Here is a 17,373-nt window from a genome sequence, read left to right as displayed (position 1 = left end):
GTGCAGCATAAGCCCCTGCTACCCCTGCTGTATCCAATCACAGCGCCTAAGATAGGCAGTTGCTCCTGATGGCATGGAAACAAGGGAAGAAAATCAAGGTCAACATTTCTACACGTGACTAAGTAACTATTGGATATCGATGTTACATAACCCGAAACGAAGAGAGAGTGAATTTTGGAGGGAAAACATCAAAGGTTTAATGGTGGATACATAGCCTACTAATGTGCTGTTTTCGCCCAGCACAGTGCACCTGATGTACTTTAAGTTAATATTTTTTCAGTTTAGGTTCAAACTTGAGGCTCCATAATAACAAAGCATTTAAATGTAGTTTGTAATATATATATACACACACACACACACACACACACACACACACACACACACACACATATATATATATAAGCTAATACAGATGGGGTCCACACGTGCGCCTCTTAGCGTGTAAATCGTTTGCAGGTATATATTGACAAGTGCCAACACGAGGGACAGAAGTAGTCCACTGCAGGAAAAAAAAACGTGCAACGGCAAAGCTGCTACTAAAACCTAGTTGACAGTTTTTCACGCTGGAATGTTTTGCATAGCAACAGCCCCTCCCCCAACAGACAAGCAGGGATCCTCTGCAAATTACCCGCAGGGCTAAAAACGTAAACATCCGATCTTCAAGGAGAAACCTGTCAAATCGCTTTAAAACGCCAATAGTTTTCATTTCGGTATGGATTTATGTGCAGTTTGAATTATAAGTGCGCTGTTATAGAGGAGTTTTTATGCTGCAGAAAATATTTGGCACGCCACTGAAATGGTTAACTCCAAACCCGGAAAAGGGCGAAGTCTGCACAGCAACAAGCGCCATGATTGCGTTGCACTGTGCGTCTCAGCAGTCAGCAGCTGGTGAGTGAATCTTTTGGTCCAGTAGTTGCATGTTACTATGCGCTTGCAAAATCTGTCACAGCCCTCCTTCAGTACCTTGCCAACAGGATCGACTCTAACGCAAGCGCTGTTTGTCGATAATTTGTCGCATTGGATTGGTTAGACGACGGGGATTTTAGGGGCTCAGCTCAGCTCAGCTAACCACCGTCCTATTTTGCAATACACAGCTAGGAGATAATGATTTACTGTTAACTATAAAGTTACTGATTATTCTGATTCGCATCCAACCTGCAGAGATCTCTCTCTCTCTTTTTAAAAGTTTCTTACAACGCCAACTGGCAACTGAGATACATCAAAAATCAGGATGTTGCATGACCCAAATTGCTCAAACGGAGCTTTTGGCAGAGCTCAATCCAAGCTTTTACGCGCGTACAGGGATCCGAGTCGGTTTCACTTTCGGGATGGGGATATTCCACACACATTTGGAACGTGACAGCCAAATCTGTATCCTTTGCGATGCTGCATCATTGTTTTTCGTGTTCAAATATTGCATCTTCTGCCTTATGGGGAGGCATCCCTTAGTGGGTGCGTATTGTGTAGTGCGTTTTATCGTGTCCTTTTTTTGCTGTTGGGTTTTTGTTTTGTTGTTGGTTTGTTTTTTCATTTGTTTTCTAAATTGAGTATCGATTTGACGCCTGGATGATGTGTTTGCAGGGTGCAATGGAGCAGCTAGAAGAGGAACTTACATGCCCAATCTGCTGCGGTCTGTTCGAGGACCCGCGGGTCTTGCTGTGCTCACACAGCTTTTGCAAGAAATGCTTGGAGGGACTCTTGGAGGGGAATCGAGGTCCAGCTTTTAGGACACCTTTCAAATGCCCCACCTGCCGCAAAGAGACCCCCCACAACGGCGCAAACAGCCTGCAGATCAACTACTCTCTGCGCGGGATAGTTGAGAAGTTCAGCAAAATAAAGGTTATACCCAAAATGTCTGATTGTAAACAACACTCCGGTCAGCCTCTTAACATATTTTGCGCCACCGACTTGAAATTAATATGTGGATTTTGCGCAGCGACGAATGACCACGAAGGGCACAAGTTCTGCTCCTTGGAGGATGCGTATGAACGGGAAAAGAAGGCGTTTGATGAGCTGCTTTGCGGGGTGAAGAACTGGCGTAGCGCAGATTACCTGTCCTGCCTGGATACACTACAAGCCAGTAAGAAAAGGGCGCTTCTGTCGGTCAGTAAGGACGCAGAGAAGGTAAAAAACTATTTCGAGAAACTCATCAGTGCCCTTGAATGCAAAAAGAATGAGATCCTGTCCGACTTCGAAACACTAAAGCTGGTGGTGATGCAAGCATACGACCCGGAGATCAGCAAGCTGAGCGCAGCGCTGGAGGAGCAGAAACGCGCGCTCAGCATCGCTGGGTCTTTCGGGAGCGTTTCCGACACCCTGTGCTTTCTGCAGCAGATGCAAGAGTTCCGGGACAAGTTAAAGCTGCTTAACAATACTCCACTGCCGTCTCGGAAAGACATGGACGTCGGTCCCCTTGTGCGTAATTTCGACGTTAAAAACTGGGATTCATTGAGGCTCAGGGAAGTGGACAGGATGTCGGTCCCCCACGAGAGTGGCTCCTACCGAATAGGGAACAAACGCATGGCAGTGCCCAGATGGATCAGCATTCTTATCCTCACACTTATCAGCTCGGTGGTGCTGTCTCTGCTGCTGCCGCACACCTTCACAGCGTGTGTGACCAGGGAGGCTGAATCACTTCTCGCTGCACTTTTCTCTCTCTTTGCACATACCGGTGCGTGCCTCCAGGAAATCAAGGACATTTACATAGATGTGGTTGATGCAGGTCAGAAATATATCATGCAGTTAATCGACTCTACTGCCCGCTTTATTGACAGTTATAAATTACCCACTAACTAGATAGCGTTAACTCACAGCTGTCAGATAATTTACACATGACAAGTGAGATGTAAAACTCTAGCGAGTACTTTAAAACATCTAATTGTTTACATTAGTTGTTTTTGTTTGTTTGTTTTTTGCCTTATTGAACAAGCTGCAACCTCGATGAAGCCATAGAATCAAACGAATCAACCCTTAATCCTCTGAGGTTATAGTCTTTTCATCAAGTAAACACCAATTCACTTTTTTTCCCATGTGCAATCGATTCCTTTTTTTTTTCCTAAAAAGAAAAAAAATCATTTCATATTTGTTCAACGTGATTTTCACAAATAAATCTGAGAATTTTGAGTCAACTCTTTGTTTTTATTTAATGCGACAGCTCAGAACGGGCTGCTTTTTCCAAATGTATACATGTAAATGCAATTCGATGAAGTAAGCAAGTGCGTAATGAAAGAATGCAGTGTGATCCACGGCCTCTCTCCCACAGAGGCTTCTGCGCCATAGTGATGCTGCAGCCTCTTCAAGGTTATAAGCGTTACATAACAGGGCCCGTGTGAAAAATTCAGCAGGCTGCAGACACCGCAGCTCCCGGTGATCACACCGCTCGTTGACGTGTGTGGATGAAACCTTACATCCTTATAGGTCTCTGTCAGAGCATAGATCTGCAGGCAGTCGTGCATACTATTTTTTGTTGTTGTTATGCGACTCATTCATTGCATGACTGTGTCCAGACAGTGAAGTCAATCCTGCAGAGTGGGTAATTAATAGAAGTGTGTATATTCTCTGGTTTTCTGCTGTGCGTCTGAATAGAAATGAAAGTAACTTTGAGGCCTAAAACTCAAAACACGTGGTTAAATTGAATTAATCTGGGTTAACTCAAATCAGATACTTGGCTTTTTTTCTTTTTTTTAATGGATCAGAGTAAAAGGACAGTGGATTGTGACTAAAGATCAGTTATCCTGTTGTTTATGTATTCCCTATATGCATTTTGGAGAGGGAGACTCCATAAGATCACGCCACAAAGCGAATCAGTGATGTCAGCACTGACCATAATTCAGGATCTACGTCATGGCACGCATGTACATATATATAGCTTTCTGTTGCCAGGCAAATAAAGCATGGGTATAAAAGTAGGAGTCTCTATTAATATTTAATTTTAATCTCACGCAAATATAAACACAGCCTGTTAAATGTTAACTAGATAAAAATGAAACAAAACTACTGGGCGGCTGTATAACTGACTTTTTAACACGGCCATAAAGACAGCGCACGGTCAGCCGCTTTATACCAAAAGTGAGAATAAAAAACTCCAAGCTCTCATCTGGACAATCGGCGGTCACTAAATACTCAAATAATTTGTGAATAATCTTTTCAGTGTAGCAAATATCACATTTCTGGAGCATTTCCAGCACTCTGGGACGTTTTTAAACCCCATTGTAATTTTTTTTAAATTGCTGTTTATTGAATAATGAGTTTTCCCATTATTTTTCTCATTAGCGGGTACAAATTTTACCCAGGAACCAATTTCTCTTGGTGTGGGGGTGGATATGGGAACTAATGTACAGCCGTATATTAATGTAGGCAAAGGTAATAAAATGCGTCGAAAGGTATAAGCAGGTAAATATGCATTTTTTTTAAAATACCAGCAGTGATAAAAATGCATATATAAACAATTCTAAGTCACTATAGGGAATTTCAGACTGCACATCGATTATCGCTGCTTCCACATTTTGATGTGTGTGGAGTCTGTTGCTTTTCCAATGCGCAAAATAATGGAATTTAAATGCAACACTGAGCATTTAAATCATAGCATTTAGAAAGACAAGATATAAATATTTCCAAAATTATAAGTAACATTTTTCCCCTTTCCCACCTACCCTGTCAATACACACACACACACACACACACACACACACACACACACACAGCTGTTTTATGTCCACCGTATAGTCTTGGCAATATTAAAGATTAAGATATTATAGATAATTTAGTAAATCCGTATGAATGGTATAAAATATGCTTAATGTGTATATACAAGTAGGAGGGTTATATTGTTTGTATAATTTCGTAAAACTCAAAAGTTCTTGCAAAGAAATAAATCAGGGATAATAAAACCCCTGAAACTTTTATTAAAAATTCATAAATATCACCCTTGTTAAATGCACCAATTCAATTTTTCTCTTAGTTTCATAAATACGTGATTTTCTGAACTTTTAATAATAATAATAACAACAAAAGGCGCATAAGGCCAAATGGAAGGAAACTGCTGCAGCTGCGTTTCGTCAGTAAAGGGGAAATGTTGGACTAGACAGAATTCACTGTTCCCAAGGAAAAAAGAAAGAAAATGCAAGCACTTAGTTTGTGTTTCATACAAACTTTAAAAAAAAAACGGAAAGGTCCGGTATGTATAACTTTACAGAGGAGTGTAACAACGCACTCAACTTCTCTATTAATCTTTTCTAATTTATACATTCACATAAAGCCTACGTGATGTTTTGAAAGAATACAGATATTAACCAGCTTAAACGATCCTATACCAAAGGCCTGTAAATCGAAGTTAAACGCTTTTTATTTATGAGTCTGAATCTGGATCATCGTCAGCATCATCCTGGCAGGACTTAAAATGGAGGGCTTAGCCCGCCGCCCGAGCACAACTGCAGATTTAGTGCACAAAATATATCGCTATAGATTAAAAATATAAAGGCAGTTATAATGCAAAAGAATATAAGGTAAATTCTGACCGCTATAAGCAAGTTATTAAAAAAACAACAACTATCGAATAAACTGAGCCCAAATTGTATTAAAAACCGTATTTTCTTTTTCTTTATTTAATTTTTTAAACACACTGTATACAGACAGTGAATTCATCTTGATTTTTCAGAAGCACTCCTGGTGTTTGGGCGACAATCCAAGCATGATTGTAACGATTTGAATCCGAAGCAAATCTGTCACTGCGCTTTGCTGAATAGGCCCAAATATCCCAGCAGCGCTGCAGAAAGGCCACGCAGGCCATTGTGAGCATTTCTTCTCCAAGGACGGCAGCGCTTCTTAAAGCCTCGTTAATAGTTTCCGCTATCAGGAACACAAACGCTTTTCCTGTCCCTTAAACTAAAGACTACTAAACACACCACACCGACAAAAGTTTAGCATGACAACTTGAAAACACACTGCAGACAAAACAGAATTAAAACGTTTTTATTCTCAAAAGGTTTACACATAATAGTGAAGTGTAATAAAATGTAGTATACATATTTTACATGTCAATACAATATGGAATAGACATTAAGTAAGAATCAGTGAGTCAACCTGTACCTGTAAACATTTCTAAAGGCCAGCCTCTGTTTGCCACCACCTGAGTGGTCTGAGTACACTCAGTGGTGGTTAGTTGCTGTGATTGTGAGTGGCCCGCTTTGCTTCAGCAGTACGATCAATACTGGAGACTTCAGCTAGAGTGTTAACTCCAATATTTACGTGCTGCTACAGTAAGGCGACCAGAAAATGAGAATGGGGAAGCCCAAACAACTTTCTCATCACAGCTGGGGGGAGGGAGAAGAAAGGCTATGAGAAATTAATTCAAGTCAGTAAAGACTACTGTTTTATGCAAAAGTGACAGTACGTTACCTGTTACCTCAAGCTTTCACTGCAACAGTATGTTTGGTGGAGAGACTGTGAGATAATAGCTATGTAGTATATTCAGGCTTTAGTGCGGCAGCACAGTATGGCCTGCATCTCAGTATAACCCACAAACCATTCCGTGCTGCTACAACATCACCAGAACTGCTGCTGCGGTCCTTCCATTCAAAACAGTCTCTGCTTCTGTGTTATTTGCGCTGTCTTCATCTTCTGGCCTTCTAATCCTTAGCACATGTTTACGGATGGATACAGAGCCATTACCTATTATTTAAACCACCTAAAGACATTCAGGTGATCACCAGAATCAGATTGAAGTTTCCAGTCTTCTCCTAAAGTGGCCATGGAGACTCGGCATCTGAAACACACAAAACAAAAAGAGAGAGAAAAGGTTTAATATAATACAGAAGTCATTCTCAAAATATTAACATTAAGTATTAAAGTGTTCTTTGTGCTGAAAAGTATGTGGACAGGAGAGCTTCACACTCTTGCGTTTGTTGAAAGCCTCATCTCAAAAATGTATGGGCATTACTAAGCTGCTGCACTCTTCCAGGAAATCACTTATCACAATTTCAAAGCCTGGCTGCCAAGATTTGCACCAGTTAACCACAATGTAAGGTCGGACAATGATGCTGGATGATAAGGCCTGGACCCTTGGCTAGCTGTCGGCCTCCAGTTCATCCACAAGCTGTTCAAAGGGATTGAGGTCAGAGCTGTGTGTAGGCCAGTGGAGTTCTTCCACACAAAACTTGGAAATATATTTCTTTATAGATATTGCTCAATGCATGAAGCACTGTTGAAACTAGAAGACGTATTCCCCAAACTGTTGCCACATTTAAAATACAGAAATATTATTGTATGCTCTACAATTAGGATTCCCCTCAACTTTGAGCCAAGCAGCTTATAGGAGCACCAATGTCCACAGACTTCGTAATGTACTTATAGTGTTACATCTGAAGTTTAAAGATTTTGCAATCTACTTTTATTAAAAAAAACACAAGTAGGAGTCAAAATTAAATGACTATTTATTTACACCCTTGCAAATAAGGCATGGACTGATTTATGTCAGCAGTGTAAAACTATTTGACAAGGCACTTTTCTAAAAGTCAGAAATCATTTCTCCCTAATGTAAACTTGCAAACTATTGTTGCATTTTCATTCCACTCCCATTAGTGCTACTGGCAGATGTTCAAACATCCAAGTGTAAAGCTAGCATATAGTGCAGTTCACTGTTCATGCTCCATAGAAACTACTGAAAATAACTTAGGTTTAAAATTCATCTTAAAATTGGGAAAAATCAAAAGAATAAGAATAATAGCTTACTTTAAAAAATTAAAATTCAAACAAAGAAAAGGGGTCATATGGAGAGACCACAAATATAAAATTCACATGAATACTAACAGATATTTTGCCTTTTCAGGAGCCAGCACACAATAGGTCATCTGAAATGTAGATGAAAGCAAATGCAAATGCAAAAAAAAAAAAAAAAAAAAAAAAAAAAAGCAGCAATTTGCCCACAACAGCTCAGCAAATAAAATATCTTCCAGTTATTTCAACTGAAGAATGTGCCACCCTTGATGTAAAAAGTTTTAGGCTGCTGTAGTAAATGTCAACAAAACATTTAAATCTTAAAACATGTAGAAGGTGTTAAAACAAACATTATCCCGATAATAATCCCATGGGAGATTTAGGCCAACAATTGTTACCACTAGAGGTCTCAATGGACCTGTAATTATGACCTTAGTCTGAAATGGACATGATAGCCTGAATCTGATAGTCTCTTGCATACTTCCTCTCCAAAAAGACACTGATAAGTTCGGCAGTTGTTTTCTTTCTCACACAAACTCCAGTCTAGTTCACATGAAAGACTAAAAAGAAAAGAAAAGCCACAAACATTTTTCTTCATGTGATAATGAAGGTGTGAGTAGGGATAACAACAATAGTGGCACAAAGGCACTGCTTTCATCTGTTATACTGTAACAGACAAAAGTCTTTAATTTGAATTTGACTTTAAAAATCCCCAAACATGTTGTATTTCTCAATAAAGTGTTAAACAGATGCAACTTGAACTATGATGACTGGCAAACTAAAACTTGTTATACCAGCCTGCAAAGAAATGTTGATTTTACCTCCTGTGCCATTACCGCAAAGTTTCTGATATCTAAAGGATATCGCGTGATTCTGACTTCAGGCAAATTAAACACCTTTATTAATGAGAGGCATTCATGATTACAGCCCAATTGCATAACCCAATGTAGTCAACACAGGTGCAACAGCACAACTCAGCCAGACCTACCTGAGAGTGGCAGGTGGGTGGAAAAACAGTGAAGACCACTTAGTGTGGTGTATTTTTTTTTGCCCCCTTTCCACTTTCCTCTTCTACTTACCCAGTTTATAAGTAGAAGTCTAGCCTGTAATTCACAGATAATGTCCCTTATTGCCTAACATTAAAAAAAACACATGGGGAAAAAAAAAAAAAAAAAAAAAAAAAAAAAAAAATAGTACAAGCCAAGTCAGTATGAAATTAAACACTTCCTCAATTCTAATTTTACAGTTGATATCATGCATACCTAAAAAAAAATTTTGCACCTAAATGACAAAAAAAAAAAAAAAAAAAAAGAATAAAAATAAGATTGTTACCAAGAAAACAGAGTTTTAAGACATTTGAAGCTGCTGTTAATTTAAAACTACAAACCAGGACTGTGCAATTGCCAGATTTGTGGGGCAAATTCTTGTTTTAGTCCTAGGCTAATAAAGTCCACACTGCCTGTTAGGAGTGCAACAAAAATTAGACACTAGTCTTCAAACAGAAATGCTACACACACTTACTTCCCGATCACAGGGATTTGCCGTTTTTAAGCTTTGTAAACGGAATAACTTGCAATAGCCATTCAAATAAAATAAAATAAAAAAAAATTGACAGAAGACATGAGTGTGCTCTGCAAAGCTGCAGGTGAGAAATGACATCAGACATTGTTTTTAAAATCATAAAAAATAAATAAATTTGTGAGAAAAATAAATTCACTGATTTACAAAAAGGTTTTGCTAGTTATAAAAACAATGACAGCCCACTATTGTTACAGTGGATCTACTTTCCTGCAGAATAATCATGTATAATTTTCTCATCTCATATTTAGTTTGTACACACCATTTTTTTTGCAGAACAGCCTGATCTACACTGAAGTTGCAATCAAACAAACCTAAAATACTTAACAAAAAGCACACAAAGAAACAAACCAGGTAAGTTGTGCAATTTCCTTATAAGCTGATCATTTCTTTCCAAGTCCAGGTGGAACTGTTCACATCACTGACTCCAACCTCTCCCTATTTTTCTCTCTCTCCTTTAAAGGAAGCATGCCCGGACATGTCATCTTCTCTGCTCAGCCTTTTTAACCCATTCCTACAGACACTTGCTACCCATACAATGACCTTAAAGAGTCACCTGACCCCAAGGTTGAAAGGTCAAGTAACCTCCTACACCCAGTAGGGCAAAAGGGACATGGACATGACAACCCATCACCTCCCCAGATCAAGTGGTCTGGGTTAGCCTCTTCTGGTCTGTTTTACAGAGTATTCTGCAAGTATAAGCACAAAGTAAAGGGAGATCCGCATTGAAATCATCAACTGCGAAAAAACAGGGAACAGCAATCACATCCATCCATCTTTGCAAAAATATCACTGATTAAAACTATTTGGCCATCCCAGAGTTACAGTGCATGGAACCACACTAAAACATTTTCTTCTCCATTTTACAAGCAAGCTATATCCTTACCCAATTACAAATCCGTTTCATGTAGCATGTAAGCCAGATAAACATCAGGGATTAGCCTAGCCAAATCATTGTTGTTCTGCATATGGCAAGACAACTGCACAGGGTAAAAATATACTGTGTTCACTGTGCCACAGCTTTACAATTAATGATGAAATGTTTCACCAACTACTGGGCAATATTTACACAGCATGAGATCTTTTCATCATCTCCACACAAAATAGATCAGTCCACAAAATAACAAAGGTATCAACTGTCATGGGGGGAAGAAAAAAAAAATAATTAAAAAAAAAAAAAAAAAAAGAGGCAGATTACCTTTAAGAGCTGTTTAAGAGCAACTCAGAAGGTGATGAATAGTTTTACTGTTCACAGTAGTCCAAGGATGCGACCAATAAAGAACTGCTTTGTTCCTTTCTAGAAAAACAAACAAACAAACAAACAAAAAAAAAAAAAAAAAAAAAAAGCACTGTAATGACAGTATGTGTTAATTCAAGAAAAGCCAGTTACATTTGCATGGCCACTCACACATGTAAAGCAGTGACTGGGATTCCCTAGAAGCTCCAGCAATATTTTTTCAAACAAACTAATTTGGTGCAAACAACAATCAACTAATATGCAAAGCTTAATTTGACTCATTGTTCCATTCATTTATTTTTTTAAGTGTTTTTTTTATAGTTAAAGCCATTTTTAACCACTTCCAGAGAAAGTACGGACCACACTGTAAGACTCCCCCATGCCAAACAGCAGTGTCTGTCATCTAAATATACAAGTACGTCCACAATGTGTGGTGAAATATTTAATCCAAACAACTGCTGTACCTGAACTACAATATAAACAGTAATTCAACTGAGTACCACTAAGTACTACCCAAATACATTTCTGGTCTCTCCAGTTTTTTACTCCTATACTTGAATTCTCTCAAGTTTGCTCCTCCTGTCGCAAAAGACAGAGCAGCCATAAACAGGATGCAGACAATGCTGTAAACTGTGATGCAATATCAAAAGTTCGACCTGAGAACCCGATTTATAGTTGACCAACAGCATGAGGTTAGTTAAGAAAACCTTGGGCTCCAACTACCCTGAAAAAAAATAATACTAAAAAAATGAAAGAAAAATCCCAACTACCACAACCTTTAAAATGGCTGCTTGAAGTTTTTTCATTACACTCAAGCAGTACTTACAGATCGATGAGTAAGACTGAAATTAGGATCTAAGTAAGCATGTATGTTGAATGTGCATGCTTACATATGCAAGAGGGGCAAAAAGAGGAAGGAAAGGCAAAGTGAGAGAGAGTTGAATCACACACCCATACACTCATGCAGCAATTACACAAACAGACTATACTTGTTTTTGTTGTTTTACTTATTAAAGCACAAATGTCTAGGTGAAATTTAGTAACTTGTCCTAGTTCAGTGTTTAAAAAAAATAAAAAGTTAAGCACACAACACAAGCAAAAGTCTTATCTGCCAAAAATAAGGCTTTTAAAAAATGTAAAGTTTTGCTACAGTTGGCTGACTTTAAACAACACAAATAAAAAAAATAAATACACAAACAGTGTATTATGATTATTGTGTGTTTTAAGTCTGTTAAAAAAACAAAAACAAAAAACCCCAAAACATTACAAGAATGATTGTCGTTTTCACCAGGTTCCTTATTAGGCTCGACTTATCTGCTTACAGCTAGAGTGACAGTTACACACCAGTGAATCGACACAAGATAAAGCAGTAAACCCAAAATTACATGGGTTTATATTACTGTTGGAAATAAACCAAAATAGTTTTAAAACTTAACATTAACTAAATAAGACACTGTTTGTCACACTGTATGAAAATATCTGGTCTATGTGAACACAAACACATCCCCTTACTGGGGGTAGTGGGTGAGGTGTAATTTGTGTTAGAGCAATAAAATAAAAATAATAACATAAAAATGCCTTGAATATTTTTGGATAATTAAATCTTTTCAATCTGACGGCATACTAGTTAATACCGTGAGATACTCTATAACCCTTGTGTGGGGAAAAAAAAAAACAGAAAAAAAAAGTTTGTGCCACAGAAAAACACCAATGAAAACACCATGTGTCTAACCAGGAGGCAGACTCTTGCCATGTTTAATCTTACTGGTGGTGCTGCAGCAGGTTATCATATTACTTACCTAAAATCTAAAATGTAATCATCAAGTAGATTATTCCCTAGCATTGTAACAGCTGATACCTTTCTAAACGTGCTGTCTGAGGCACAACTTCACTTAAAATAAATAAATGTATATATATATATATATATATATTTTAAAGATACATGTTTTAGAGAGCTGTACCGGACCATTTAAAATGACTAATATTCTGAACACAGACCAGCCTAATCACTTCAGTGTTCGAGACACATGACCGTACTTTAGGATGACCTCAAAAGTGCACTTCCCCACTGAACAGATTTACAAAAAAAATGTGATGAAACGATAACAATTATACATAAAACTGACAATTTTAAAAAAAAAGTCAGATTAATTAATCCTTACACTGCTTAACCTTACAACTTTTTAGTTAAAGAAATGTAAGGCTATATGCACTATAGCACTTAGTGTACGCAAAAATACATTTTTAGAAAATAATAATAAAGCCAATAGAAGGGCAGTATTTAAAGATGTGGCAAGGCAATTAGCAGCTGTAACTAGTACCATCAGCCTTAAACTATATGCTTTGGAGGATGGAAGAGAGAGAGAGAGAGAGAGCGAGAGAGAAAGAGAAAAATCATCATGCAAATCAGCACACATTCTCAAAAGATCACATCTAAGCTTGAGGCTTAACTAGAATGACCAGTGCTTAAAACTGTTCCAGAAAAGTGACTGACCATTTGACAGCTTCTATTTAATGGTGCAGAGCTGAAGCCAAGGCCAACTCCTCGAGTAAGTGTTTAAAAAAAAAAAAAAAAAAAAAAAAAAAAAAAAAAGAGAGAGAGAGAGAAAGAAAGAAAAAAAGAAAGATCGAAAGCTGTCCCTATCACAGCAAATTTGAATACTATCAACTTTGCACTGCAAGAAAGAAAAAAAAAAAAAAAAAAAAAAAAAAAAGAGAGAGAGAGAAGGGTGGGGGTTCTCTGCAGTCTGGCTACAGCACATGTGAGCAAGTACAAGTAGAGAGTCACAGTTTATCAGGAAATGGGGGGTGGGAGCCTATTTTGCCAGAGGGGTCTGAAGAATGATGAGTCACAGAATGTCTGAAACAGCACATCGGTGCTCTGCAAAGAGTGTGAAAAGGCAAATACCACAGAACGGAGGAAACATAAACCTGTAGCTTTTAATAGAGATCAACTGAAGGCACTGCATTAATATTTTTTAAGGGATTGTGAGGGGTGGTAGAATAATGCTGCATTGTAACTCTAAAATGAAAAATGAGGTAAATATTTACACCCACTTTACCTATATGAGCACATTAGAAACATTTTAAAACCTAGTTACCAGCAAGCAAGAGTCCAAATATTACTTTGATACTATATTTTGATCATAAAATTTCACTTTGACAAGGTGCTGCCTGCTCTCTTCTAGACATTAGAGGTGCAATTTCTCACTTTCCCCCTTCAATACTAATATCACAAATAACTACTCATGCTGCAGCTAATATAGTAACATTAAAGCCCACTTCAACTAAACTAGACAAAATTAGATATTGTAAACACTTCATAATAATCTACACTGAAACAAAGTGTCATTTATAATCACTATCACTTTTCGATTTTTGAAACAAAACATTTTCAGTGTGACTTTGTTTTATAATTACACTTTAACAACCAAGTACTCAGCAATACCCTCATCCACCTAAAGTATTACAAACATTTGACTAAATAGCTTAAAAACTTACTGCCTCTCTGGCTAAACTGACACCACGACAGGCTGACAGTTTCAACTTTTAGTACGAAATAAGCAGATAGACAAATGTTAAGAATCCCATTAAATATTTACAATTAGGTGTCTAAATGCCTACATTGTCCAAGCTCTACTTTACTTCTTTAATTCTGCTCAAGTGTAGTGACCCAATTAGCCTTTTTGACACTGTAGGAGTAACATATGGTTTAATTATCAATGAAACATTTTTAAAACCTGTAATTTCAAACTGGCAGTTACAGTAGAATGAAATGGGAACTTTGTTTAAATATAGAGTTCCAGTTTTTCGTACACTACGTGGTACTGCATTATTCCCAACACGGGTGATCACATGCCTGTCACATTTTAAGTCGTACTATTCAAAGAGTTTCATAATCCCACAAATTCTACTATTCTTGTAAGCCTGACACACCAGATGATGCTGTACAGTAATTTTCTCCTCCTTCACTTCTTTGCTCTGATGTCTCTTTGAAAGGGCTTTCCCTCATTTCCACAACCCAATTACCCTTAAAAATATACAAAATCTTGGTTTAGAAGTTTCACTATAAAAATAAATAAATTAATAATCATTTAAAAATGCTGCCCCACTTCTACAATAATTATCATACTATGGGTGTAATATGCAATTCCACAGAAGACAACTTTGTTGTTTCCAACCATTTAGTTACATTTTCATTCAAAGTCATGCAAACCTAAAACAATTCTTTACTTACTGCTGCAGAATATGTGTGACAAAATAAAAATCCAGGGAAAATGCTATTAGTAAGACATGGCCCTAGAAAAAAATATGCATTTCAAGAAAAATGGAAAGGGGTGCCTACACTCTGTAGATCCCTCATCTGAAAGAGTTTTTTTTCCCAAATAAACTTAAGCAAGATCACCTGTTTACTAATGTGAATACGTAGTTGTATGAATAAAGGCTACACTGCAAAAGATACGAAGGCCTCACATTATGTAACATATTAAACCGATCTCGACTTGGAAGGAAGTAGAAGGGCGGGTTCAGACGCGCAATTATATGGAGCCTCTCTTTTCCTTCAATATGCTTTATTTCTCGAGTAGTCCTGTTCGTTTTTAAAAACTAAATAAATATAATACTGAAAAAAGGTCACAAAATAGCCCCTACCCGTCATGATTGGGCCCATTTTTTCGATCACTCGTTAGAGGTTAGACCACGCAGTTTCCCCTCCCCGGTTCACTCTATTTGAATTAAATCAGGGTCCATGGCACACAGAAACTGCTGCGACGCTAGTAAGAGCAGAAAGGAAGGGGCAAAGGGAGGCAGCGAGCAGTGGCTCCAAGTCTTTTACATCAAACTACAATGAACCGAATACCCTAACATTACAGCATGCCACGGGAATCACCACAACTACCAATTCCTCGTTTTTATTTTGTAAATCTAACCTTACCTCAACTTTATTGCTTCGTTAGTGGCTGTGACAGCCATTCGTCAAACCTTTAACACAGCTATTAAAGTAGAAACATCATGTCGCGAGTTATGATTGTTGTCCCTTGGCTAAGAGCCACACGGATCATCTTACATTAATCTAAGGCATTAGAATATATTGACAGGCACAAATTTAAAGCAAGTACTCAACTCTAGATAAGATAAAGTCATATTTTTAGTCATCGGAGTTGCATTATAACACAACCTGTCACTAGTAACGGCCAGAAACAAACAAACAGAAAAAAAAAACTCTAGTAGCCACTTCATGACAGAGATAGGGAAATAAAACAAAACTCCGTCATTATTATTGCGGGCATTACAGGGATATAGGTCATACAGGGATATAATAATAAACTTACCAGGTGTTTTTTGTCTAACGATCCACAAAACACTTCCAACATCACACATGCAGTTTAGCAGCTCGGAAAAAACGCCTGTCTTAACTTAAAAAGCTTGGTCAAATTAAGTTCCTACAAAAAGCACTGTGTCTGTTCCGGTCTCCTTTCGGGTTTTTTTTCCCTCCTAAGCCAGCGTAGGTGCCGTGTGCATTTGTTGACACTGCCGAATGCAGTTCGCCTCTGTTCCAGCTTGGCAGCTTTTACACCTCCCGCTCAAAACTGAGCTCCAGTGCAAAATAAATAGTCCATTATAGTTTCACTTTGATTAATAACAATCGATTGAAGCGCGTCTTCAGTGTGGTATAATTTCCCATCAAGTCTTTTTTCACCCAAATAATTCCTCCTCATCTCCTGACTAAAACGACCCGCTCTCGTTTTTTTTTTTTCACCGTTACAGTGCAGCAAAGTCAGATATCCCTCTCTACGTGCTAGCACGCTAAGCTAGTAGGCTAGCTGCTAAAGAAGTACAAGCTGACAAAGCTGGCCAAATGGCTAACGTCTCCCCTCCGCGGTCTTTTTTCCACGTACTCCTCGCCTTAAGTCCGTTCGTGCACTCCAGTTAAATCAATTTAAATATTTTGAGGCTACAATTACCTGTGTTTCCGTTGAAATAACACGACTCCTTCTCTAAAAGCGCAGTTTTTGAGCGCTTGGTTTCTCTCCCCCCCCGTCTCGGAACAGCTTTCTACATTCGCAGCATCCTCTACCCGCAGCTGTCGAGGCAATCGCTGTTCACTCGAAAATGGCGCCGAAAGACTTGTCTCATTCAAATTCGATAGAGCCTTCCATTCGCCCTATTGGCTAAATACGGTGTCGAGTCTGCCTGCTGATTGGCTGCTGAAAATGCACTCTCGAATGATCTCGCAGCCCACCGCAGCGATCAACAAATTAACTCTTCAAGGCCTCGCAGTGTCTTTTACGGCAGCAACTAACGGGAAACCCTTTTCGTTCAAACTAGTTCATACGAGGATTTCTGATATGACACGAATACTCTTAGTAGAGACTGCGCACTATTTACAAAACATTGCAGTCTGTCTAAATACATAGTAAAAGTGGGAATAAAAGACTGTGTGTAAAAAAAAATCAACAGAATACAAGCTGGCCTATATTCATAGAATAAAATCTATATCGTTAGAAATACACGCATAATGTGTCCTACCAGGCACGATTGTACAGGAATAAACATTTACTGAGAGCTACAGTTATTTACACCTGCAACTATATCCATTTGTACTGGCTACACTGAGCAAATTCAGTCCATAGTGACCCACAACAAAATAGCAAGGATGTTGCACTTATGCTTGGGGTTACAATAGTTTGCTCTTTTCCAACTCACTGATTATTTCTTCTTAAGGCTTTTGCCAGTGTATAAGCAATCTTTCTAATTATACTTGCCATAGAATATTGTATATAGGAGGATCGATCCCATGCAAAGCATGTAAAAGCATCTTCCTACGGATGCATAAGAATTTGAAA

At 38.2% G+C, this 17,373-nt stretch overlaps 1 protein-coding gene and 1 long non-coding RNA gene across 4 annotated transcripts; one reads left to right on the top strand and one right to left on the bottom strand.

The window, feature by feature from the left end:
* The first annotated feature begins 40 nt into the window (after positions 1–40).
* trim13 (tripartite motif containing 13) lies at positions 41–3,128 on the top strand. Of its 3 annotated transcripts, none has more exons than XM_085435752.1 (2): positions 41–98; positions 1,582–3,128. In XM_085435752.1, exons 1-2 carry the CDS (start codon positions 69–71, stop codon positions 2,794–2,796), a joined length of 1,245 nt encoding a protein of 414 aa, XP_085291878.1. In that variant the 5' UTR covers positions 41–68; the 3' UTR covers positions 2,797–3,128. The 3 variants fall into 3 exon arrangements, with proteins under 3 accessions (XP_085291878.1, XP_085291881.1, XP_085291880.1); XM_085435755.1 differs by lacking the exon at positions 41–98 and adding an exon at positions 826–888; XM_085435754.1 differs by lacking the exon at positions 41–98 and adding an exon at positions 895–1,452.
* A 2,826-nt stretch (positions 3,129–5,954) lies between these two features.
* Positions 5,955–11,096, bottom strand: LOC146690589 (uncharacterized). Its single transcript, XR_014915846.1, has 2 exons — positions 10,490–11,096; positions 5,955–6,763 (listed from the first exon to the last, which is right to left on the bottom strand). It is a non-coding gene; the product is annotated as an uncharacterized LOC146690589 (long non-coding RNA).
* Positions 11,097–17,373: the final 6,277 nt, after the last annotated feature.

Source organism: Copadichromis virginalis, linkage group LG16, assembly GCF_057382275.1.
Source record: "Copadichromis virginalis isolate Kocher_CV1m ecotype Utaka linkage group LG16, C_Virginalis_male_GT1.1, whole genome shotgun sequence".
NCBI lineage: Eukaryota > Metazoa > Chordata > Actinopteri > Cichliformes > Cichlidae > Copadichromis > Copadichromis virginalis.
This window is presented reverse-complemented; position numbering and strand designations above follow the sequence as displayed.

What these genes read in the sequence shown, in the direction of transcription:
- trim13 (XM_085435752.1), top strand. Translation starts at nt 69, where the DNA reads ATGGCATGGAAACAAGGGAAGAAAATCAAG. An exon ending in AACAAGGGAAGAAAATCAAG is followed by an intron (nt 99 to 1,581) that starts GTCAACATTTCT and finishes ATGTGTTTGCAG; the next exon opens with GGTGCAATGGAGCAGCTAGA.